This window comes from Neoarius graeffei, chromosome 3 (genome assembly GCF_027579695.1).
Source record: "Neoarius graeffei isolate fNeoGra1 chromosome 3, fNeoGra1.pri, whole genome shotgun sequence".
Taxonomy (NCBI): domain Eukaryota; kingdom Metazoa; phylum Chordata; class Actinopteri; order Siluriformes; family Ariidae; genus Neoarius; species Neoarius graeffei.
The window spans coordinates 22,567,843-22,594,918 of record NC_083571.1 but is presented as its reverse complement, the minus strand read 5'-3'; the positions used below and the strand labels follow the sequence as shown (position 1 = coordinate 22,594,918).

Genomic DNA, 27,076 nt, shown 5'->3' with positions numbered 1-27,076 from the left:
ACACAATGTGATTACATAAGCATTCCACAAAAAATAAATCATGTGATGATGGGGTCAACAAGTGATGACGAGCTGGTGCTTATTCTTTTATTGAAATTTAAAAAGAAAAAAGAAAAAAGGGGAGGGGATTTTTTGGTTACATCTTATCCTGAGAAGTTGGCAAGAACACGCAGAGTTTCAACGCTTGTTCCAGAAGTTGCTGAAACTGAGAGCAAGCTTCACCACATCACAAAGTAGGCTACACACCATGGACCCACTGTTTTCAATGCCGAGCCCCACTCTGATTTTTCCCCCCGACATCGTCCTTAAAGCCGTTATCTTTATGGTTATCATCATCTAATTTTTGTTTCCCTTGTCAAACAGTGCTGGGTTTTGAAACACAAAGGACCCACTTGACGATTATTAAATGCCTATCGAGTAGTCGGACACCCCACCACTTTTTGCTTACTAATAGTATGAAATTAAACGTATTTGGATGCAGCCAAAATGAATAAGAGACTCCACCTAGCTTGCAGCCGTGTGAAGACGTTTCCACATCCTGCGCTCTGACTGGCTGAATGTGCTCCTTTTGCGGACGAAACGTTACTTCACTTGAAACGCTGTTTTTTCGCACACGTACATGAGTACTGAATAGTCGTTCGGAAAAAAAAAGTGGAGGAAAAAGTGCAACAAATCGCACTGCATGTGTGAAGACCTTTACTGAGTGGGCTAGCTAATAAATGTATGGTTTTATCCTCCGCAGATATGGATGCAAATTAAAATTGGACAAAGAGGACTTACTTGATAACGGAGAAGAGAGTTTTGAAAAGCTGAATAAAAATTTCATTACAGTCCTCCAGCTCGAAGCATATATTATACGACTTCACCCAAGCCAGATTCTGCAAAAATGTAAAAAAAGTCATAAAATATCAGCGACATGTTGGTAAATGAACGCAGAAAGAAAACTGACATGGGGTAAAATAAGACGCATGAACTGGTTGGATGGTTTCAGCGAAATCCTCACCTCCAGTAGGTAGAAATATCTGTTGAACTGGGGACTCTTTGTGTCCTCCAAACCCTTCAGCTGACGTGTGATGAACAGAAAAATTTCCTACACACAGACAGACAAATGGCTATATGAACAGCTAATCAAACATCACCATGTTTCATTCAACCAAATGTGTGTATATTTGCAGTGTAAAGTCTACACCATGTTCAGGTATGCATGTGTCAACATTAAAAAAAACCCTAGTGCCACGTGAACGTTAACGTTATTTTTTTATAGTGAACGTTATTTTTTTCGCGGCCCGGTTTCCATCAAATCCTACGATGCAGACCCCAGTTAGGGACCTCTGGCGACTCGCTCGTTCACGACAACAAACATAGTAGCAATTTTTGTCAACATTTATCTTTTTTATAAGATTTATTGATAAGATTTTTAACAAAAATCTTATAAATTTTTGCCAGCATTTCTCAGGAGAATGGCATTAATTTTACAGCATGGATAGCGATAACGACAGTGTTCACAGCGAAAGTGAGTTTTACTACCCTGAGGAAGAAGAAATAAAAGAAAACATTTCAGGAGAAAGCTAAAAACCTGTAACTGTTGCTAACGCTGAGCAAAAACATGGCTGAATCCTGAATGACTCAATTTTGTATAAATAGGGGACTACATAGGCAGCAAAATGTAGTTTTTTTTTTCCTGCCATGGAAGTGCACTTGTATACCGAGGAGGAAGCCATTTGCATTACAGCCGTGAACGAGGATTCAAAATGATGGCTCGGCTCGGTTTTCCCTTTCGGGCGCTCTCGTTTTCTGTTAGAATTTGGTAAAGAAAAAATAAATATATTATTTACCGGCTTAAGGTCGGTCCGTATGGTGAAATACCGTGACCTCGGCCTTAAATACTGACTTTGGACCAGAGGGTCAGTAGTTTCAAGACCCTGGTCACGGTATTTCACGATATGGACCTCACAGCTGGTAAATAACACACACACACACACACACACACACACACACACACACACACACACACACACACACACACACAGGATAACTGATCTAGCACATGCCCATGTTTTGAAATACTAAGTGATTTCACTGGTACAACTGCGTATCGGTAACCTTGAGTTTATCGTGAGAGGTGTAAGGGGCTTCAGGGGCATAGATCCTGAAGATATCTGCGAGGCAGCAGGCCACGAGCAGCCGAACATCTTTATTAGGGTTCCGCAGGAAGAACTCTGAGGCCAGGTGTAGTGCAAGAGCCAGGTACTGCTGCTTCTCCTCCTCGGAGTCCTGATCCATATCCATATACGTCTTCACCACCAACTGAGAGAGAGAGAGAGAGAGAGAGAGAGCTTCAGTGATACAGGCACACAGCGATGTAAAGCCAGTGCATCAAAACCAGTCTCAATCTCTCTAAATGTGATGACAGCATGTTCCTAAGTTGCATAATAGTGGGATGATAATAGCAAAACAATCTCTAGAAATTAAACCGCTTAGCCAACAATGACCATTTCGTACAGCTACATGATGTTTTAAATCCATTTGATTTAAAAGGAAACCATAAATGGAGATGACGGTTGTGTTCAAACAATATATTTTGACTGCATGCTGTGCACATCTGATCAACAAGCTCGATAGTCTTCTCCACTGCATCATTTAAAAAAAAAAAAACCACAGCCCTGCTATAACGAACCCCAAATAGTTTGTTACACCAAAAAGTTCGTAATACTGAAATGAACCCAGTTGTCACACCAAACACTCATGTTATATGCAAAATTTTAGGCACATTCTCCTGATCACGAATTTCTCCTTCAATGTCACCATCACACGCATGAGTTAAAGGATCACGAACGGAGGTGACGATTTCTTCGTCTGTTATGCAGCGTGTAGTTTAACCACTCGCCACATGCGAGTTGTGAAATCTAACGGCGAGTAAAGATCACCCCAGACTCACGTTTCTCACCGAGTGTGGTCAAAACGATGGGTTCCGACCTAGTATTCATGTAAAATCCAAGAAATAGTCGACAAAAATGTATTCCTTGCGCATGTTGGGGGCCGCCATGGCAAAATGAAAACCAAGCCAGAAATGACTGGGATCAGCCAGCGTCAACTTCAGGTGCGTTCGGCTGGGGCCACTTGTGGGCAGAGATCGTTTTTATTAACACCAAATTACATAAAAAAATCTATACTCACACTTAGCAGATATCCTTTTTTGTGGCCCCAATTATGATGTGGGAGGTATATATAGGTTATTAGGTATATAAATCATGATTTAAGCATGAGTTTAGGATCGTAGACCCCCATTATTATTATATCATCATCATCATCTCCCCATTTGGGACCCCCGTCCTGAAGATTTTCAAAATGATGGATTTGATGAAAGGTTTTTCGAAGAAGAGTTCTCTGAAGATGAACGTATTGATGACGAATGATGAATATATTCCCTATAATTATTTTGTTAACTTTGGAAAGCAAAAATTGCTCTATGAACATTTTATCAACTGTTTAAAAAGTCAGTGAACAAAAGAAAAAAAAAATCTCTTGTATTGTTCTGTCAACTTTGTAAAATAAAAATGACAATTTTCACACAATAACTAAAGATACACGTTATACACATACACACCCCCACACCTTGGCGTTTGTCCTGTTTTGTTGCATTACAAGCTGGAATTAAAATGGATTTTGGGCGGTTAGCACCATTTGATTGACACAACATGCCTACCACTTTAAAGGTGCACATTGTTGTTTTTTATTATTGTGACACAAACAATAATTAAGATGACAAAACAGAAATCTGGAGTGTGCATAGGTATTCACCCCCCTCAAAGTCAATACTTTGTAGAGCCACCTTTTGCTGCAATTACAGCTGCAAGTCTCTTGTGATACGTCTCTGTTAGCTTAGCACATCTAGCCACTGGGATCATTGCCCATTCCTCAAGCCAAAACTGCTCCAACTCCTTCAAGTTAGATGGGTTGTGTTGGTGTACAGCAATCTTCAAGTTATGCCACAGATTCTCAATTGGATTGAGGTCTGGGCTTTGACTCGGCCATTCCAAGACATTTAAATGTTTCCCTTTAAACCACTCCAGTATAGCTTCAGCAGTGTGTTTAGGGTCATTGTCCTGCTGGACCGTGAACCTTCATCCCAGTCTCAAACCTCTGGCCGACTCAAACAGGTTTTCCTCCAGAATTGCCCTGTATTTAGTGCCATCCATCTTTCCTTCAGTCCTGACCAGCTTTCCTGTCCCTGCAAATGAAAAACATCCCCACAGCATGATACTGCCACCACCATGCTTCATTGTAGGGATGGTGTTCTCAGGGTGTTGGGGTTTGCGCCACACATGGTATTTCCCATGATGGCCAAAAATATTAATTTTTGTCTCATCTAACCAGAGAATCTTCTTCCATGTGTTTGGGGAGTCCGCCAACTCCAACCCAACGGGTTAGATAAAACTTTTGCTGTTGTAAATTTTAACAGTAACATTCACTCTATGTCACTTGCACTAGTGCTTCACTTATGAGACAAAAGCTTCTTTTACAATTAGTACAATACTTAGACATTTCCTGGCCTCTTCATTTGGAACACGTGTACAGGAGCTCATTTCCGTATCCAACACATCCAATCAAGTGGCAGCAGTGCAATGCAAAAATAAATAAATCACATCAATAACAAGTCAAGAGCTACAGCTAAATGTTCTCCTCAAACATCAGCATGGGAAAAAATGTGATCTCTGCTACTTGATGCCAGAAAGGCTGGTTTGTGTACAACCCCGATTCCAAAAAAGTTGGGACAAAAGTACAAATTGTAAATAAAAACGGAATGCAATAATTTACAAAGCTCAAAAACTGATATTGTATTCACAATAGAACATAGACAACACATCAAATGTCGAAAGTGAGACATTTTGAAATTTCATGCCAAATATTGGCTCATTTGAAATTTCATGACAGCAACACATCTCAAAAAAGTTGGGACAGGGGCAATAAGAGGCTGGAAAAGTTAAAGGTACAAAAAAGGAACAGCTGGAGGACCAAATTGCAACTCATTAGGTCAATTGGCAATAGGTCATTAACATGACTGGGTATAAAAAGAGCATCTTGGAGTGGCAGCGGCTCTCAGAAGTAAAGATGGGAAGAGGATCACCAATCCCCCTAATTCTGCGCCGACAAATAGTGGAGCAATATCAGAAAGGAGTTCGACAGTGTAAAATTGCAAAGAGTCTGAACATATCATCATCTACAGTGCATAATATCATCAAAAGATTCAGAGAATCTGGAAGAATCTCTGTGCGTAAGGGTCAAGGCCGGAAAACCATACTGGGTGCCCGTGATCTTCGGGCCGTTAGACGGCACTGCATCACATACAGGCATGCTTCTGTATTGGAAATCACAAAATGGGCTCAGGAATATTTCCAGAGAACATTATCTGTGAACACAATTCACCGTGCCATCCGCCGTTGCCAGCTAAAACTCTATAGTTCAAAGAAGAAGCCGTATCTAAACACGATCCAGAAGCGCAGACGTCTTCTCTGGGCCAAGGCTCATTTCAAATGGACTGTGGCAAAGTGGAAAACTGTTCTGTGGTCAGACGAATCAAAATTTGAAGTTCTTTATGGAAATCAGGGACGCCGTGTCATTCGGACTAAAGAGGAGAAGGACGACCCAAGTTGTTATCAGCGCTCAGTTCAGAAGCCTGCATCTCTGATGGTATGGGGTTGCATTAGTGCGTGTGGCATGGGCAGCTTACACATCTGGAAAGACACCATCAATGCTGAAAGGTAGATCCAGGTTCTAGAGCAACATATGCTCCCATCCAGATGACGTCTCTTTCAGGGAAGACCTTGCATTTTCCAACATGACAATGCCAAACCACATACTGCATCAATTACAGCATCATGGCTGTGTAGAAGAAGGGTCCGGGTACTGAACTGGCCAGCCTGCAGTCCAGATCTTTCACCCATAGAAAACATTTGGCGCATCATAAAACGGAAGATACGACAAAAAAGACCTAAGACAGTTGAGCTACTAGAATCCTACATTAGACAAGAATGGGTTAACATTCCTATCCCTAAACTTGGGCAACTTGTCTCCTCAGTCCCCAGACGTTTACAGACTGTTGTAAAGAGAAAAGGGGATGTTTCACAGTGGTAAACATGGCCTTGTCCCAACTTTTTTGAGATGTGTTGTTGTCATGAAATTTAAAATCACCTAATTTTTCTCTTTAAATGATATATTTTCTCACTTTAAACATTTGATGTGTCATCTATGTTCTGAATAAAATATGGAATTCTGAAACTTCCACATCATTGCATTCCGTTTTTATTTACAATTTGTACTTTGTCCCAACTTTTTTGGAATCAGGGTTGTACTTCAGAAACAGTCTCTCGAGTTTAGACAGAATGATGAAAAAGGGAAAAATAAATAAGTGAGCAGCAGTTCTGCCAGGGGAAATGCCTTGTTGAAAGAGCGGAGAAGAGAATGACCAGCCTGGCTAGAGTTGACAGCAAGTCTTTGTGAACTCGACCACTATTTACAACTATGGTGAATGGAAACGAGTCGCAGTACACACATCAAACCTCGAGGCTGACGGGCTACAACGTCAGGTTCCACTCCTACCGCTTGTTAGTTCGTCTCGGTTTCAAATTTTCAAAAACCCACCCTGACTAAACCCTAAATGCTAGGGACTAGCAGCTACAACCAACCTATAACAAGCTTCTGATATTTTCCCCACTCTAATGCTGGAACTCGTACACTGGATGTCTGGCCATGCCCATTTTTGCCTTCCTCAGGTTCACCGCAACCTACATCCCTTTAAAAGCAGGTGATACGATCATCAATAGTGGCACAAGTGTACTAAATGACTTCGGTGTACGTCAGTGACCACCTCAGGTAGTAGATGACTCTTTCTATGATAAGCAGTTACATAGGCCAGGTTTGTGGCTGTGTAGCATGGAGTAAGAATAAATAGAAATAACAACCAAATATATTTTTGTGATCACTGTATGTCTGTTAGATAGTGTTTTTCAAATGAGCAAGGTATCTTGTTGGATTTTTAAATAAATAAATAAATAAATAAATAAAAATATCGCATCACATGCGTAACATCCTCTGTCCACCTAAGTTACGATTGTTCAGACAGCACTTGAAAGGCTATTTTTAAAATTAAATAAAAGTCGGGTGTGTTAAATAAATATAAATCTGACTGCTATCGAGGTTTTTTTTTTTTTTGCAAAAAATTCTGATAAATTTGTCTTTTATTTGGATTTAAACGTCCGGTCGTAACCCTCTGTCCAACTGTTATGCGTGAAACAGGTGCTCTCTAATTCCTACTTGGAAGTGTTGAGACTGAGCGAACTAGGTCACGGGGATCTCCGGACACACTCATGTGAGGTCACCGTGCGAGCCAGCCGGGATGCATGTAATGGCGGCAAGGTGTTACGCACCAGTGACTCCTGTAGTTTCGATTCATGAAGATTTTATGAATAAAGTTCTCTTTTTTATTTCTCAGGTTAAATAACAACCTTACAAGGTACATTTTAGTGTGTCATCACTTCTCTGGCTCCAACTGTTTTTCCTGGGTAAAATCTAAACGACGTTTTGCTAAAACGGTTGGAGCCAATTTACACATTTTAAAAAAATGTTGTCTTCTTTCTCGATTAGGAAGAGTTCCGATATTATTATCTATGAGAAATCATGACTATTCTTGGAAAGATTTTGGCTCAAAAACCCGTGTCCAGGTTACACGCACGACACCAGATTTTCACAGTTTTCAATGGCCACCTCAAATCACCAGATTTCAGAAAATGTTCCTGACTGACCATCTATTACAACCCCGATTCCAAAAAAGTTGGGACAAAGTACAAATTGTAAATAAAAACGGAATGCAATGATGTGGAAGTTTCAAAATTCCATATTTTATTCAGAATAGAACACAGATGACATATCAAATGTTTAAACTGAGAAAATGTATCATTTAAAGAGAAAAATTAGGTGATTTTAAATTTCATGACAACACCACATCTCAAAAAAGTTGGGACAAGGCCATGTTTACCACTGAGACATCCCCTTTTCTCTTCACAACAGTCTGTAAACGTCTGGGGACTGAGGAGACAAGTTGCTCAAGTTTAGGGATAGGAATGTTAACCCATTCTTGTCTAATGTAGGATTCTAGTTGCTCAACTGTCTTAGGTCTTTTTTGTCGTATCTTCTGTTTTATGATGCGCCAAATGTTTTCTATGGGTGAAAGATCGGGACTGCAGGCTGGCCAGTTCAGTACCCGGACCCTTCTTCTACGCAGCCATGATGCTGTAATTGATGCAGTGTGTGGTTTGGCATTGTCATGTTGGAAAATGCAAGGTCTTCCCTGAAAGAGATGTCGTCTGGATGGGAGCATATGTTGCTCTAGAACCTGGATATACCTTTCAGCATTGATGGTGTCTTTCCAGATGTGTAAGCTGCCCATGCCACACGCACTAATGCAACCCCATACCATCAGAGATGCAGGCTTCTGAACTGAGCGCTGATAACAACTTGGGTCGCCCTTCTCCTCTTTAGTCCGAATGACACGGCGTCCCTGATTTCCATAAAGAACTTCAAATTTTGATTCGTCTGACCACAGAACAGTTTTCCACTTTGCCACAGTCCATTTTAAATGAGCCTTGGCCCAGAGAAGACGTCTGCGCTTCTGGATCATGTTTAGATACGGCTTCTTCTTTGAACTATAGAGTTTTAGCTGGCAACGGCGGATGGCACGATGAATTGTGATCACAGATAATGTTCTCTGGAAATATTCCTGAGCCCATTTTGTGATTTCCAATACAGAAGCATGCCTGTATATGATGCAGTGCCGTCTAACGGCCCGAAGATCACGGGCACCCAGTATGGTTTTCTGGCCTTGACCCTTACGCACAGAGATTCTTCCAGATTCTCTGAATCTTTTGATGATATTATGCACTGTAGATGATGATATGTTCAAACTCTTTGCAATTTTACACTGTCGAACTCCTTTCTGATATTGCTCCACTATTTGTCGGCGCAGAATTAGGGGGATTGGTGATCCTCTTCCCATCTTTACTTCGGAGAGCTGCTGCCACTCCGAGATGCTCTTTTTATACCCAGTCATGTTAATGACCTATTGCCAATTGACCTAATGAGTTGCAATTTGGTCCTCCAGCTGTTCCTTTTTTGTACCTTTAACTTTTCCAGCCTCTTATTGCCCCTGTCCCAACTTTTTTGAGATGTGTTGCTGTCATGAAATTTCAAATGAGCCAATATTTGGCATGAAATTTCAAAATGTCTCACTTTCGACATTTGATATGTTGTCTATGTTCTATTGTGAATGCAATATCAGTTTTTGAGATTTGTAAATTATTGCATTCCATTTTTATTTACAATTTGTACTTTGTCCCAACTTTTTTGGAATCGGGGTTGTATTTGCTTCATACTTTCACGAACTAAATGTTGTCATTCCCAGTAAACCAGGGATGAGAGTGGGTGGTCACCAAAAAAGCAGAAAACAAGATGGCGCCCGAAGCCGGGGGTCTGGGAGGGATACCCCCCCAGGAAAATTTTGAAAAATAAGGCCTTACAAACCACTTTTCCTGCAATCTGAGCTGTAGTAGATAAAAAAAATCTGTTGTCTTTTTATATATTTACATGAAAATATGTTTCAAATCAATAGGAGTATTGTTTGAATTCAAAATAAAATCACATTCTACATTCAAGGGTATGGTTATAATTTATGATCAACAAAAATGACAAACTAAATTCACATTAAACGTAAGTTTTATTAATTATCAAAATGTTCATATATTAAATAAAATTTATTAGGGAGAAAAGGTCAGTCACCCTATGCCCTCATTATTTGCATATGATTTCAAAGTCTTCTGAAATATTTAAGTTTTCAAAACTCTCTCGTCTCGTCTTCTTCCGCTTATCCAGGACCGGGTCGCGGAGGCAGCAGTCTAAGCATGGAAGCCCAAACTTCCCTTTCCCCAGACACCTCGGCCAGCTCCTCGGGAAGAACACCGAGGCGTTCCCAGGCCAGCCGAGAGACATAGTCCCTCCAGCGTGTCCTGGGTCTTCCCCGGGGCCTCCTCCCGGGGGGACATGCCTGGAACACCTCCCCAGGGAGGCGTCCAGGAGGCATCCGAAAAAGATGCCCGAGCCACCTCAGCTGGTTCCTCTCGATGTGGAGGAGCAGCGGCTCTACTCCGAGCTCCTCCCGAGTGACTGTGCTTCTCACCCTATCTCTAAGGGAGCGCCCAGCCACCCTGCGAAGGAAACTCATTTCAGCCGCTTGTATCCGCGATCTTGTTCTTTCTGTCATTACCCAAAGCTCATGACCATAGGTGAGAGTCGGAACGTAGATCGACCGGTAAATTGAGAGCTTCGCCTTTTGGCTCAGCTCCTTCTTCACCACGACGGACCGGTAAAGCGACCGCATCACTGCGGAGGCTGCACCGATCCGCCTGTCGATCTCACGCTCCATCCTTCCCTCACTCGTGAACAAGATCCCGAGATACTTAAACTCCTCCACTTGAGGCAGGACTTCTCCACCAACCTGGAGAGGGCAAGCCACCCTTTTCCGGTCGAGAACCATGGCCTCGGACTTGGAGGTGCTGATTCTCATCCCAGCCGCTTCACACTCGACTGCAAACCGCCCCAGTGCATGCTGAAGGTCCTGGTTTGAAGAAGCCAACAGGACAACATCATCCGCAAAAAGCAGAGATGAAATCCTGTGGTTCCCAAACAGGATTCCTTCCGGCCCCTGGCTGCGCCTAGAAATTCTGTCCATAAAAATTATGAACAGAACCGGTGACAAAGGGCAGCCCTGACGGAGTCCAACATGCACTGGGAACAGGTCTGACTTACTGCCGGCAATGCGAACCAGACTCCTGCTCCGTTCGTACAGGGACCGGACAGCCCTTAGCAAAGAGCCCCGAACCCCATACTCCCGAAGCACCCCCCACAGAATACCACGGGGGACACGGTCGAATGCCTTCTCCAGATCCACAAAGCACATGTGGACTGGTTGGGCAAACTCCCATGAACCCTCGAGCACCCTATGAAGGGTATAGAGCTGGTCCAGTGTTCCGCGACCAGGACGAAAACCGCATTGTTCCTCCTGGATCCGAGGTTCGACTATCGGTCGAATTCTCCTCTCCAGTACCCTGGAGTAAACTTTCCCTGGGAGGCTGAGAAGTGTGATTCCCCTATAATTGGAGCACACTCTCCGGTCCCCTTTCTTAAAAAGAGGGACCACCACCCCAGTCTGCCACTCCAGAGGCACTGTCCCCGACCGCCACGCGATGTTGCAGAGGCGTGTCAACCAAGACAGCCCCACAACATCCAGAGACTTGAGATACTCAGGGCGGATCTCATCCACCCCCGGTGCCTTGCCACCGAGGAGCTTGCAAACCACCTCAGTGACTTCGGCTTGGGTAATGGACGAGTCCACCTCTGAGTCATCAGCCTCAGTCTCCTCAGTGGAAGACATGACGGTGGGATTGAGGAGATCCTCAAAGTATTCCTTCCACCGCCCGACAATGTCCCCAGTCGAGGTCAACAGCTCCCCACCCGCACTGTAAACAGTGTTGGCAGAGTACTGCTTCCCCCTCCTGAGGCGCCGGACGGTTTGCCAGAATTTCTTCGAGGCCGACCGATAGTCCTTCTCCATGGCCTCCCCGAACTCCTCCCAGTTCCGAGTTTTTGCCTCCGCAACTGCCCGAGCTGCAGCACGCCTGGCCTGCCGATACCCGTCGGCTGCCTCAGGAGTCCCGGAGGTCAACATGGCCCGATAGGACTCCTTCTTCAGCTTGACGGCATCCCTTACTTCCGGTGTCCACCACCGGGTTCGGGGATTGCCGCCACGACAGGCACCGGAGACCTTGCGGCCACAGCTCCGAACAGCTGCGTCCACAATGGAGGTAGAGAACATGGTCCACTCAGACTCAATGTCCCCCGCCTCCCTCGGAAGCTGGGAAAAGCTCTCCCGGAGGTGGGAGTTAAAGACCTCCCCAACAGAGTGCTCGGCCAGACGTTCCCAGCAGACCCTCACCATACGTTTGGGCCTGCCAGGTCTGTCCAGCTTCCTCCTCCGCCAGCGGATCCAACTCACCACCAGGTGGTGATCAGTTGACAACTCAGCCCCTCTCTTCACCCGAGTGTCCAAGACATAGGGTCGGAGATCAGATGACACGACTACAAAGTCGATCATCGACCTCCGACCTAAGGTGTCCTGGTGCCACGTGCACTTATGGACACCCCTATGCTCGAACATGGTGTTCGTTATGGACAAACTGTGACTAGCACAGAAGTCCAATAACAAAACACCACTCGGGTTCAGATCGGGGAGGCCGTTCCTCCCAACCACGCCCCTCCAGGTGTCACTGTCATCGCCCACGTGAGCATTGAAGTCCCCCAGTAGCACAATGGAGTCCCCAGTCTGAGCACCCCTCAGTACCTCTCCCAGGGACTCCAAGAAGGCCGGATACTCTATACTGCTATTTGGCCCGTAGGCACAAACAACAGCAAGAGCCCTCTCCCCAATCCGAAGGCGCAGAGAGGCGACCCTCTCGTTCACTGGGGTAAACTCCAACACATGGCGGCTGAGCTGGGGAGCTATAAGGAAGCCCACACCAGCCCGCCGCCGCTCACCATGGGCGACTCCAGAGAAGTGGAAAGTCCAGCCCCTCTCGAGGAGCTGGGTTCCAGAGCCCAAGCTGTGCGTGGAGGTGAGCCCGACTATCTCTAGCCGGTACCTCTCAACCTCCCGCACAAGCTCAGGCTCCTTCCCCCCCAGCGAAGTGACATTCCATGTCCCAACAGCCAGCCGCTGTGTCCGGGGGTCAGGTCGTCGAGGCCCCTGCCTTCGACTGCCACCCAATCCACACTGCACCAAACCCCTACTGCTACCTCTGTGGGTGGTGAACCCACAGGAGGTCGGGCCCACGTCGCCTCTTCGGGCTGAGCCCGGCCGGGCCCCATGGGCAAAGGCCCGACCACCAAGCGCTCGCATACGAGCCCCAACCCCGGGCCTGGCTCCAGGGTGGGGCCCCGGCTGCGTCCTACCGGGCGACGTCACGGTCCTGGATTTTTTCTCCATAGGGGTTTTTTGGTGAACGTTTTCAAAACTGTCAGCATTAATTCAGATTTACTGACCATCATATACATGTTCAATGTATTAAATCAAACGAATGCTAAGTTTATGGGATAATGTCTATGTACACTTTATACAATTATTTATAGTTCACAGTCACTTCTCATTTTCATTTAATCATTTCGACGACTTCTTCAGCCTTTTGGCCAAAGACAAGAGCTTGTCAGTCCTCTCTCTGTTTTTTATACCAGCATTGATTTCACGTACCTTCGCTTCGTCTCGCTTGTCAATTGTATTCGGCATTTTGAGTAAAAAAGCCGATACGAAAGAGAAACGTATTTCTGAAGCGCAGCGACGATGAACATGTGCAAGTTTCGATAAAATAGAACGATGCGGGTACTTTTGTAAGAACTGTTATGATTGGCTTTTGTTCTCTCTCACACTCTTGTAAGAACTGTTATGATTGGCTATCATGCTCTCGCCAGTGATGTTTTGGCCAATTACATTGTAGATAACACGTATTCTACCGCGAGACTTGGCGAGACTAAAGATGGCGAAAATGTAAACATGTAACATCGTCGTACGTTTGAGTATCACGAAGGAACATACCCCAACCCCCCTCAATGAAAAAAAAAATCTCAACGGATTTGGCATAATATCGATTTTCGCTCAGAAAAAGCGGAAATCCGCCGAAAAGCGGAAAACTCTCATCCCTGGTAAACACCATGCAAATTTTCAGCCTTATACGTTTTAGTTTTGACATACTGGGGCTTTAAAAATGGGGCGACACTGATTTTACTGTAAAAACGAGTGGTACAGAAAAAGATGCCAAGTTCACCAAGTCATTACTTTTGAACTGTTCATGCTAGATGCATGAAATTTTCAGGAGTTGCTCTTAGGTACTACAGTAGATGTCAGTTTATAGTTTTTTTTTGTTTGTTTCTTTTTTTTTTTTTTTTAACAGATGGAAATATCATTTCAAGGCATACAATATACATTCCAAGTAACACACAAAACCTGGAAATTGAAAAACTTATATACCGTAAAATACCAAATAATAGCCGAGTTCCAATTAACCGCCGAGTTCCCTTTAACGGCCGGGTGTACGCGTGTGTTGTGACAAATAAAGGCTGGTTCCGAATACTCGCCGGGGTCTAAAAAAAAAAGCGTCCGAACGTTCTATCTAGAATCTTGAGGCCCAGCACTTTTCTGGTTTTCTGGTGTTTAAACGATTTTGCATTGCATAGTTTTCTACCGAAACAATATGAATGAATGAATGAATGAATGAATGAAATTATTTCTATAATACTGTTTACAACATTTTGTTACGTGATAATAAACATGCCATTTCAATGTTATAATCTTGGTCTACCGTAATATTTCTTGAGGAATGCAACTCCGTAACTTTTGACAGATGTCTTAGCCACCCCTTTGGGTATACCCAACGAAAGCCAGCGTGCGTGGTGACATTGAGGACTGCGGGTTTCCAAGGTTGGACTGCTGCTTCTGTTAAACGACCTAAATTGCCGAATGCATGCGTCAAAGCACACACTGAGTTTTATTAAAGACCTTATACCATTTCACTTGCCCTTACCCATTCGGATCTGGAAGACGCTTTACAAAAAAGGTGAGAGCGTTCTAACATGCATTTCAGTCTGCTCGCGGCCAATCTAATCCAAGGGGCCTTTTCAACAAGTAATCTGTCGTGCAAGTTGGGCAGAAGCACGCGTCAGGCAGGCAACATGTAGGCCTACAAGTCAGTAACCTATTCAACTAACTTTCATCCGAACTTTAAGTTTTCTACGGGGTCGAGCCACCGTACCAACTCACTCGGGGAATAGGCTCATATCGGCCAAATAGGGAAACGTCTTGGAGAGAAACGTGATGCAAGATGACAGTATGTAGCCACTGCAGGTCACTTATTTTTCAGCATAAGAAAAAACCCTTTGGTTTGACACTTCGCACCCTAATTATGTTGCTTCAACGTCGCGCCCTCCGTGCAATTTCAGATTGACAGACATCGCGAAGCGCAAAGGGTGGAGGCTGCATGGGTGAGGGTGATAGCAAGTGACCATAACTTTGCAGAGTAATTAAATCACAGTGCTGCGCACAGACAATGGTGTGGTTTCTTGATTATTTTGTAAAGCATGCGCTTAACTAGTCATTAACAGGAAAAGGTGTGTGATTTATCCTTTATCCACCCCGACTGTGCCATGCGAAGATGCATTCTGCGTCTTCAAAATTCCCCGAAGTCGGCACCGTGCTATCTGTAATCTAACTCTAAACAAACTGTAAGTTATACTGGTTAAAAGTAGGCCTATCTGAGAATGATTTTTTTCCCCGTTTTGAGGTAGATTTTGGGGAAGGTGTTTGTGAAGAAGGAATTAATCGCCTGTTCCAAATAGCCGCCTAGTCTCTAATACGCGCCGGGTCTCTTACGTGATTGAGACAAATAATCGCCCGGGCTATTATTTGGTATTTTACGGTAGTTTAATATTATGCTATTATTAGCATCCTTCAGAAGCACATAGCCACGTGCTTCTACTTGCTATCTAGATACAGTGGCTGATGTTTGAAGATTTGCTTCTACCGACACTAGTTTGTTGAAATTGTAGAACCGGGTACGGTAAAACTTGCAGAAGAAAGATAAGCTGAATATTTAGACATAAAATACAAATATTAGCTCTCCCATACAATTTTGTGAAAGCATGGCCTCACTTTTGTTTATAAATGCCTTGAAACCTCAAGAATGGCACAGGAATAGTTTTAAGCGTTAACAATAAATCCAATACAGTAATTTTTACGATTAAAGTGATTTATATTGGTAGCGGTCTGAGTGAATGACCTTGACGTCCGTAACGTCACAGCAGGAAGTCTATCGGTCTCATCGCCATTTCCGCTATACTAAAACACAGAGCTGACTGCAACTCCGATCCTCCATTTTGAGCTAATTTATCGCCGTGCCACGTAGATGTGTTGCTGACCGGTGCAGCAACATGACAGAAGGTGGATTTACGTTGCATTCACGGCCCAAGAATGTTCAAACCGCAAAGATTTGGACGCGTTTTGCGAGAAGTTCACGGGCACATTGGGCGCCTACAGAGTGGTCTCTCCTCTGCTCTGCACATTTTACTGAACACTCGTACGAAACCTCTGATCTGTTGAGGAGCGTTGGCGAAAAGCCCATACTGAAAGAGGGTGCAGTCCCAACAATTAAAGAAAACTACAAGAAAAGGAAAAAGTATTTATTTTATTTTTTAAAAGAAAGAGAGTTCGGTTGCACCAGTCCTCCTGGAGTGAGCCGAGGGTTGTTGCTAAAACCTGGGACGGAATGGGACGTGACATATCGCTCGGGCACTAAACTTCCCGCGGTTGTTGCTAAAACTGGTGACATCCCGTTCCGTCCCGGGTTTTAGTAATTGCCTGAGCCCAGCAGTAATGGCGGAGTACTCAGTAATGGAGAAAGAGTGGAGCAGATGTCTGATTTCTAAGCTGGATATTGCTGCCCTCTCGCCCTTACGTGGAAGAAGTGAATGAACGGAGAACTGAAAGTCAGACTGTTTCAAAACAATTGGCTACAGGATTGGCCTTCAAGAAGCGAGAACACAGACGGGTAAGCTCCGACTCTCATTTGGATTAAAAAAAAAAAACCACATTGTTTACCTGCATTTAGATTAATACATGTAACTTGTATTGTGTTTAAGTTCCCGGTATAAGATTATTTAATTTGCTTCAGAATGTGATTCTCAGTTCATCTGATTATTTAATTAGCCTTTTATGGTTTATCAGTGAAAATGCATGCATGTACATGTATGTTGCATAAGTTATAACACCCATCCTGTTTTAATGACAGTCAACCCACAATCAACGAAGTCAAATCAGTCTTAGTTGAGCGAGTCGGTAACGGGATTTCTTACTCTCACCATAAATGTTTATTTATATGACTTTGGTCTATAGCTGTCAAAGGCCTCGGCCTTAAAACCAGTTCCTGCTGTGATGTCACACACTCAGGGCTGGCTGGCTCAGCGGGGCAGCTCGAATGCCAACTTTGCGGTAGATTTTAACTCTCAAAAATATATATTTTTTATTCCCATTTATGCAGCATACAAGAGTCAAGGATGGAGATACTATCCACTCAGAAATGTATTTAAAAATAAAAGGTTCTGCGTATCTGCTTTAAGTACAGCGGCTCTGTATTTTCCATTTCTGTTTGGTGAAACATGGCGTATTTGATACCTTTATAAATATAGTTTGGTTCAACATACCAACTTCATTTTTTGTGAATATATTAATGAAGACATGCTCTTTCCAGTGGTGCAATTCGTTTTATAGACGACCTCGTCATACACAAGCAATATGCATTTCGAATTTAGATGTGAAATGAGTTTTTCTTCATTTTTAATGCCTCATAAATAAGAAAATTTTATTTCTTTTAGAAAAAATACTTAGGTCACCAAAATAGTCCTACAACATGAGAAATAATCTTCTTTTGGCTGCTCCCAATAGGGGTCGCCACAGCCGATCTTTCGTCTCCATTGCTCCCCGTCTTCCGCATCCTTCTCTACCACACCTGCCACTTTCATGTCCTCTCTCACCACATCCATGTATCTCCTCTTTGGCCTTCCTCGTTTTCAGTGCCTGGCAGCTCCATCCTCAACATTCTCCTTCCAACATGCTCTGCATCTCTTCTCAGGATGTGCCCGTACCATGTACACACGTAGCCGGGTATTTTTAAAACCGAACATTTCCCCCCCTCCGTTTATAAAAATGTTTTATCCACACCACCTCGTCTTCGAAAAAAATCCCTTCCACACATAACCGAACATCTGCGTTTTCAATCACATTCATAAGCATTCCAAACCTGTAGATGGCTATTTCCCCAAATCCTACCCCCTAATCACATCGCCTGTGCTCTTGGAGCAGTAGTTGGGCTTCTAAAATTAAACATGTAAATAGCACCTGCACAATAATTAACGCTTTCAAGGCACTACTCCGATCCATTACTCTTTAGCTAGCCGCACACTACGCCGATTTTCAGCGTACCGAGCCAACTGAAGTCGCGAGTCAGGCGTAAACACTAGTTTTCGATGGTACCGACTCATCTCACAGCCGATTCGAAAAACTAATCGGGAGCCAGACTGATCGGCGAGAGTCGCTAGCAATAGCCAATCATATCTTTCACATATAACACGTGACATCATTAAACACAATTTCTAGTGCGAGAAATACGTGTTGGTAGCACCTAATGCAGGTATATACTGTAATTCCATAGACTGAAGCTTTATCCATAGACACAGTGGGCTGGAAAGCCACTCTGCTCAAGTTGTGTGGCTGAATTCCAAATCGCTTTAACTCCCCTATATAAGTGCACTATTTAAGGTTGGGAATAATAGCTCATGCAGCCTAGATAGTGCGCTACATATTCCGTGTTGTGTCATTTGTAATTCAGCCTGTAGCATCTTCAAGTGTTGGATTTAACAGTAACTATATCCAATAGCCAATCACAAAGCTATTAAGTTGTCACATGTCGCTTCAATCGTGACTGCACTCGTCAACAGTCGGGGGATATGTGCGTGCCCTGTCGGGAGTCGGCTCTGAAATGGGTCGGTTCGGTACCGCGTGGATCGCCGTGGTGTGCGGCTAGCTTAAGTCCATGCTTAATCTGGCTTCTGCAGTAAACAAAGGTCGCACGTTTGACGTCAGGGCAGATTTGTTGTCATTTTTTTGGCGCAGATTGTGACGTTCTAAAACGCAAAACTCCGGTTATCTCTGTCTACACGAAAAGGCATACACGGAGTTTTCAAAAATCTTCACTTTGCCCGGAGTTTTTTTAAATATTCGTTTTTGATGTGTTTTCATGTGGATGACAGGCAAAAACGTAGAAAAATATCTTCGATTTAGCAGATACCCGGCTACGTGTGGACGGGGTCTCAGTCTCATCTCTCTTAGCTTCATTCCCAAGCTCTCCACATGTGCTGTCCCTCTGATGTGCTCGTTCCTTATCCTGTCCAACCTCCCATCTTCAACTCCGCCACCTCCAACTTTGCCTCCTGTCTCTTCGTTAAGGGTACGGTCTCCAGTCCATACATCACAGCTGCTCTCACTACTAGGGGTGGGCAAAATTATCGATACGGCGATATATCGCGATACTTTGTCTTCCGATTCAATATCGATACTCAAAATTTGAATATCGATATTTTTTCAAATAATAAATCATGTTTCAGACGGGTTGTAAATCCAGTACGACTTCCGCACCTCCGCTCCGCAAGGTGTCGCTGTGCCGCTACCTCACTGCAAGGCACTCTTCGTCTTCTCTTTTTTTCCCGGTGGTTGCAGTGAGGGAAAAAAAAAAAGCAAGCATGGCTGTTAACGTAAACCTAGAGACGCCGCCGAACTTTAAGGCAGATGTTTGGAGGCACTTTGGATTCCAAAGGAAAGGAGAAAAAAAAAACAAAACAGTGAGCTGGACAAAGAGTACACACTTTGCAAAACCTGTTTCGCTCCAATTAGATATTCAGGTAACACAACAAACTTGCAAACTTACTTAGCACGACACCACCCCGACATATTAGCTCAGCCGGAGCCACCGAAACCCGACCCGAAGCAAACTACACTGGACAGCGCCAAAGTCCTCCCGTCTACTTCAGTGATGTGACTTACTGTAACTGTGAACTTAATTTTGTCATTTAAGGCCAAAGGAAAGAAGCTGCACTTTATTTTGCATTTTCAATTTTAGTGTGTGTGAGACACTGCGTTTTATTTTGAGTATTTACTCAAAGTTCAGAAGAAACGTGATTCACTGAGGTTTCAGTTCAGTTTCAGTGTGTGGACACTGACCCACACTGCACTTTGTTTCATAATTGTGCTCAGAGAGACTAAGATGCACACTGCACTTTTCAATGTGTTCCAGACAGTGTGTTGTTCCTGCAAATATGTTGTAACTTGTGCTTGTATAGTTACAATAAAATGGCATGGATAATTAGAATTACATTGTTTTGACTCAGTTTGTCCCATGAATTATCACTATCATCTGATGTACATACAACTCGGATTTTAAGATGCATAATGCGTTTACATTTTTCAGTGAACTATGTAGAATATCGCAATATATCGCAGTATCGTATCGTGACTCAAGTATCGTGATGCGTATCGTATCGTGACTCAAGTATCGTGATGCGTATCGTATCGTGAGGTCCTTGGCAATACCCACCCCTACTCACTACTGTCTTATACATCTTACCTTTCACTTTTGCTGGGACTTTCCTATCACAAATGACTCCCGAAATCCTTCTCCAACTGCTGCACCCTGCCTGCACTCTCTTTCTCACCTCACTATCGCAGCCCCCATTTTCCTGCACAGTTGACCCTGGGTACTTGAATTCACCAACTTTCTTTACGTCTACTCCTTGCAGCTTCACTACACTCTCATCCCCGTTCTCACTGATGCACACATATTCTGTTTTGCTCCTGCTCACCTTCATTCCTCTTCGTTCCAATGCATACCTCCATCTCTCCAAACCCAGCTCAACCTCCTTTTTACCTTCACCACATATCACAATATCATCCGCAAACATGTTCCACGGTGATTCTTGCCTCACTTCATCCGTCAAGCTATCCATCACTATGGCAAATTCTCTTTTCAATCTGCATGTTAGATTTGGCACAGTTTTACGCCGGATGCCCTTCCTGATGCAACCCTCTCCATTTATCCGGGCTTGGGACCGGCACCAAGAGTACGCTTATGCACCCCTAGTAACATGAGAAATAAATACCAAAATTTGAAAAAGATCTGATGTGCTTCAAATGTGGAAATACAGAGGGCCAAACCTGCTCCAAAGCACAAACGAAAATTATTTATTTATTTTAAACAGTTTTCAGCAAGCTATAAACTGACAAATATGCAACTGTGGCTCTTCTTTTATAGTAGTTAAAAGACATCTAGTACCCAAAAACAACTCCTGAAAATTTCATGCATCTAGCATGAACAGTTCAAAAGTAATGGCTTATCGAACTTGGCATCTTTTTCCGTCCCACGCGTTTTTACAGTAAAATCAGTGTCACGCCCCATTTCTTAAAGCCCCAAGATCTCAAAAACTAGAAGATATAAGGCTGAAAATTTGCATGGTGTTTACTGGGAATAACAACATTAGTTTGTGAAAGTACGAAGCAAATCGGAGATGGTCGATCAGGAGGTCTCTGGTGATTTCACATGGACTGAGCCACAGTGGGAATGTCATCCCCTCCTTACGAGGTCTACACCAGGGTACTATAACTATTAATTAGAACCCATAGTTAAAGTTCTCCTTGCAGTTTTACATTCTGAGCGCCATGTCACAAAGTAATAACCCCTCATCATAGAAAGGGCCAGATCTGAATCTGAGGCTACGTTTACACTAGACCGTATCTGTCTCGTTTTCTTCGCGGATGCACTGTCCGTTTACATTAAACCGCCTGGAAACGGGAATCCGCCAGCGTCCACGTATTCAATCCAGATCGTGTCAGCTCCGGTGCTGTGTAAACATTCAAAATACGCGGATACGCTGTGCTGAGCTCTAGCTGGCGTCTCATTGGACAACGTCACTGTGACATCCACCTTCCTGATTCGCTGGCGTTGGTCATGTGACGCGACTGCTGAAAAACGGCGCGGACTTCCGCCTTGTATCACCTTTCATTAAAGAGTATAAAAGTATGAAAATACTGCAAATCCTGATGCAAATACTGCCCATTGTGTAGTTATGATTGTCTTTAGGCTTGCCATCCTTCCACTTGCAAGTAGTAAGTGATATGCGCTGGGATCACACACACAGCGGCTCAGTCCCGAATCGTGGCTTGTGCACTTCACTCGCGCGCTCTATGAGCTGCGCAGGGCCGGAGTGCGCACCCTCCAGAGGGCACTCGCTGTTCAGGGCGGAGTGATTTGGAGCGCAGGATGCCTGCGGAGCCGAGAGTATCCATGTATTGGCGTTGCTGTGTGCACGGCTAACGGTTTTAGTGTAAACGCGAATCGTTTTAAGAACGTTAATCTGATGATCCGCTGATTCGACGTAATGTAAACGCAGCCTGAAGGCCAATTTATGCTGACAACCCAGTCCTCGCAGACGGTGTCGCAGACAGTGTCTGCGTAGCCCCCCCACCTTCGCAGACGCTCTGCGCGCACCTCCCAAAAATTGTGACCACCGCAGAAGCCTCGCAGACAAGAGGGCTCTGATTGGTCCACTCTACCCGCTGTACACGCACTTCCGCTTCCCTACTTTCCCGGTTTGTTTTGTTTTCACGACCGGCATTTTTAAAAACACGAGCGAAGATGGAGCAGCATGAAGAGCGGTTGATTGAGGAAGTGAAGAAGTACGGACATCTATACGACTCCAGTTCTAGTCATTATAAAAAAGTTCTAGTCATTATAAGTAACCGGAGGATAAACACTCCATTAACCACACCCACCAACTACTCCTAGCGACTTCTCGCCCCCTTGCGTTGTGCCGGTGAATAACATCGCGCACGCCTATTCCCCCGCTCAACAATAAATTACAACTGTCTGCGAAAAGCTATCTGCGAAAGCCTTGTCGCACAAGCATGCAGAGGCCTTGAGAGCGCATCTTTAGGATGTGGCGGACTGGAAGAGTCGCACTGTGAAACGTGCAGATGATGTATGTAGCATATCGACATGGATCGGATCAGAAGCTTCAAAGAAGGTCTCCAACACCTTGTGGAATCCATGCAATGAAAAACTGAAGAAGTGCTCAATAATAACAGGATTTCTGCAGAAATTAGCAAATCTAATTTAAATGCCATCAACAACCCATGACAATCCACAGATATACATGTATAGTAAAGGAAAAATAAACACTGGAAACTCTTAATTTATTGTTAAGTGCCTTGGGATAAATGCATTCTATGATTTGGCGCCATACAAATAAAATTGAAAAATTTAAAGTCTGAAATGTAGTGCAGTGTTCTCCACGGGCACTTTTAAAGTGGCGCACCCAAGGACGCGTTATCCTAATGGGCTTCATGGGCAGCTGCCCGGGGCCTCGGAGGTAGTGAGATCGGAAAATATGAAACGATATTTTCAGAAGTTTTGATCATATTGAAACATTTTTGATGCATTTCTCCACCCGTAAGGAAGCCCACCTTGCCCCGTCGCATAAATCACCCGTCACTGTCAATATGATCACTGTCCACCATGTCTTCACACGCTACGCCAGCTTGAGTTCAATGATTTAATTAATGACTTCGCTTTCCAGAAAAGTAGGAAAGTGCCCTTGTAAGTTGACCCATGGCTGTCAAACTGAATGCGCAAAGCTGTGTGCCACTGCTGTTTGGGACATTACGTGTGTGAAAGGATGAAATGTTTCACATAGCCGAACATTTTGAGATTTATTTCTGAGAAGCAAGATATTTTTCTTTCTTTGTTATCGCTCTTTGTTTTCACAAGTTAAAAGTCGCCTGGATTCCAAAATGAAAACGAACGGTTATATACCAAATGAACGTTCTTGTTCTGAATACTAAAGAAACTGTTGTAGGCCTCGGTTATGTTCTTGACATGTTGTTCATTGACTCACTCATTCAAAGGCTTCTTGAGGCTAAACTTTAGTTAACCAGACTTGTTAACCGTGATGTCTGATGGATTTTTTCACCATGCAATTGCCTATTTCACCACTGCTTTTTCTCGATTAAATAGGTGTTGATGGATATAAAGTTTTATCGTTCAGTAGTATTTCTAATTGTGCCACTGTCATTATTTAAGTTTCTGTGTCTAGTTAGACAGGCACGTCTGAGGGGGTGAATTTGCTGAGCGCAGTTGACAACAGGCGGGGGTGGGGTCTCGGCAAGGGATAACGCGGCCTTGGGCGCACCGCCACGTTATAATTCTGGCCCGCCACCCTTCCCTTGGCCAAAAAATCCCCCACATCAGTATACACCAAATAAATCGTATTCACTTTGTTATAATTTTGTAACGACTTGACACGTCATTAACCATTAAACAAATGCATACAGGGCTACCTGAAGTGGCCACACGATTGCAATAGAAAACCATCCGGCCGGCTGCATATAGATTGTGACCCAGTGCTCTGCAGATTGAGGCCTATCCCTGCGTTACACTACACCGCACCACATTACACTATACTGACACATAGTAACGCTGGAAGCTGCAGCTAGCCAGCAACTAAAAAAAAACTTTTCGGGTGCACACACAAGTTGCTTGTAGCGTTATTGTGCAACGGTTACGCTTATCTATCGTCTTTTCTGACCATACACTGTTACACTAATCATATAACAGCATACACATACATTAGTTAAGTTCGGGTCTTTTATTTTACGTATCTGCGATTGTGTAGGCGAGAGCTGCATTTTCCTGTTGCTTCACTGTGGTTGTTTACTGCAGGACTTCCGGGTTCCTGGATCAAAAGACCCGAACTACGGAGGCCGGGGTGGCTTTGTGGTGCCAGTCTCGGGCACGTGCACCACCTCGTGCATGGATTGGAGTGGTTTCACCCAATTAACATTAATTATGTGTATTGTAAAAAAATGTATGCATTTATTGTCTCATCTCATCTCATTATCTCTAGCCGCTTTATCCTGTTCTACAGGGTCGCAGGCAAGCTGGAGCCTATCCCAGCTGACTACGGGCGAAAGGCGGGGTACACCCTGGACAAGTCGCCAGGTCATCACAGGGCTGACGCATAGACACAGACAATCATTCACACCTACGGTCAATTTAGAGTCACCAGTTAACCTAACCTGCATGTCTTTGGACTGTGGGGGAAACCGGAGCACCCGGAGGAAACCCACGCGGACATGGGGAGAACATGCAAACTCTGCACAGAAAGGCCCTCGCCGGCCCCGGGGCTCGAACCCAGACCTTCTTGCTGTGAGGTGACAGCGCTAACCACTCCACCACCGGAAAAATAATTAGACGCAGTTAACTGCTGTCTGCCTTTTACAGCCGATTTGTGGCTATCGGACTGCATGCGAGATTTAACAGCAGTGACACCCATTGTACCTACAGTGCCTTGCAAAAGTATTCACACACACACACACACACACACACACACACCTTGGCATTTTTCGGGTTTGCTGCCTCAACCTGGAATTAAAATCCATTGAGGGTTTGTATCATTTCATTTACAGAACATGCCTACAACTTTGAAGATATGATTTTTTTTTTTTTTATTGTGAAGCAAACAAAGAAAACTTCAACATGCAGAACTACTCACCCCCCTAACATCAGTACTTTGTAAAGCCACCTTTTGCGGCAATTATAGCTGCATGTTGCTTTGGATAAGTCTCTATGAGCTTGCCACTGGGATTTTGGGCCATTCCTCAAGGAAAAACTGCTCCAACTCCTTCGAGTTAGATGGGTTGCGTTGGTGTACAGCAATCTTCAAGTTATGCCACAGATTCTCAATTGGATTGGAGGTCTGGGCTTTGACTAGGCCATTCCAAGACATTTAAATGTTTCCCTTTAAACCACTCCAGTGTAGCTTCAGCAGTGTGTTTAGGGTCATTGTCCTGCTGGACCGTGAACCTTCATCCCAGTCTCAAACCTCTGGCTGCCTCAAACAGGTTTTCCTCCAGAATTGCCCTGTATTTAGTGCCATCCATCTTTCCTTCAGTCCTGACCAGCTTTCCTGTCCCTGAAGATGAAAAATATCCCCACAGCATGATGCTGCCACCACCATGCTTCACTGTAGGAATGGTGTTCTCAGGGTGTTGGGTTTGTGCCACATATTGCATTTCCCATGATGGCCAAAAAGTTAAATTTTTCCTCATATTTGACCAGAGAATCATCTTCCATGTGTTTGGTGATTCTGCCACATGCTGTTGGGCAAACTCCAAACGAGTTTTCTTCAGCAATGGCTTTTTTCTGGCCACTCTTCCACCAAGTCCTGCTCTGTGGCGTGTACGGCTTAAAGTGGTCCTATGGACAGATACTCCCATCTCCGCTATGGATCTTTGCAGCTCCTTCAGTGTTATCTTTGGTGTCTTTCGCTACGTTCACACTGCAAGGCTTAATGCTCAATTCCGATTTTTTTGTGAAATCCGATTTTTTTGTGAGGTCGTTCACATTAACAAATATATGCGACTTGTATGTGATCCTCAGTATGAACGAAAAGCGACCTAAAAGTGTTCCGCATGCGCATTGCAGGATACGACGACGTCACACGCAGTGAGCATGGCCAGTGTTTACGGAAGTAAAACCGCCCGGTTGCGGTATGACTCATCCAATCTAGCTTGAATAGCTGCATCCCCCCAAATGGAAATCAGCTCCCTAACCTCTGCGTCCTTCCATTGAGAAGATTCAGAACCTTCACAGCCCGAAGCGTCCCATGTGTGTGTGTTCTTGTGTATAAGTTTATAACACGGACTAGCATTCCAGTACTTACTTCTCTGAAAGTATGTGGTCATATGACCGTTGAGCTCTCATGAGCACATCGAAGGCTGATACGTTCGTGCTACTTGATTCGATAGGACTCTGCGGCACCATCCTCTTCTAATTCCACAGTCAGATACTTGCAGCCAAAATCGCGAACTAACGTTATGGCAGGCATATTCGGCATCGCGCTCGTTACATCACCACCTTCTTTCTGAGAACCAAAGATCGTTTTGATCTTTTCATTGTTTACTTTCAACGCTTGAGAGACGAAATTGCCCACGTTTTGGTTAGTGAGACAGTGAAAAGGCTTTTCTTTACCACACTTATGCTTACGTACAGTTGAGGCGATAGCTCGGAATCCATGCTGTCAGCGTCAGCCATGGTCAGCACGAGGCTGACACTGTCGTAAAGCGGTCGTAAATACCATAAAAACATTCAAGTGAATACTCAATGTCGTAAATAGTTTCGTTTTCGGACTCGGCTGAAGTGGATATGTACAACACACGTTGTCGTTTGTATTTGTGATTCTAATACTTAAAGAAATATGACCTAGTACCAGGGATACAGTGCTGTTACAAGAAAAATATGTGACTTTTTTTTTTTACATTTCTTTT

The 27,076-nt window shown here is 44.1% G+C and overlaps 1 protein-coding gene across 3 annotated transcripts in view; it reads right to left on the bottom strand.

The window, feature by feature from the left end:
• Window positions 1-27,076, bottom strand: part of pds5a (PDS5 cohesin associated factor A) — a 162,708-nt gene that overhangs the window by 72,439 nt on the left and 63,193 nt on the right. For all 3 annotated transcript variants that reach the window (XM_060916509.1, XM_060916511.1, XM_060916510.1), the window contains exons 3-5: window positions 2,104-2,307; window positions 1,004-1,090; window positions 781-878 (exon numbers count right to left, since the gene is read on the bottom strand). In XM_060916509.1, the coding sequence (XP_060772492.1) occupies window positions 781-878; window positions 1,004-1,090; window positions 2,104-2,307 (389 nt within the window). The remainder of the gene's footprint in view (window positions 1-780; window positions 879-1,003; window positions 1,091-2,103; window positions 2,308-27,076) is intronic.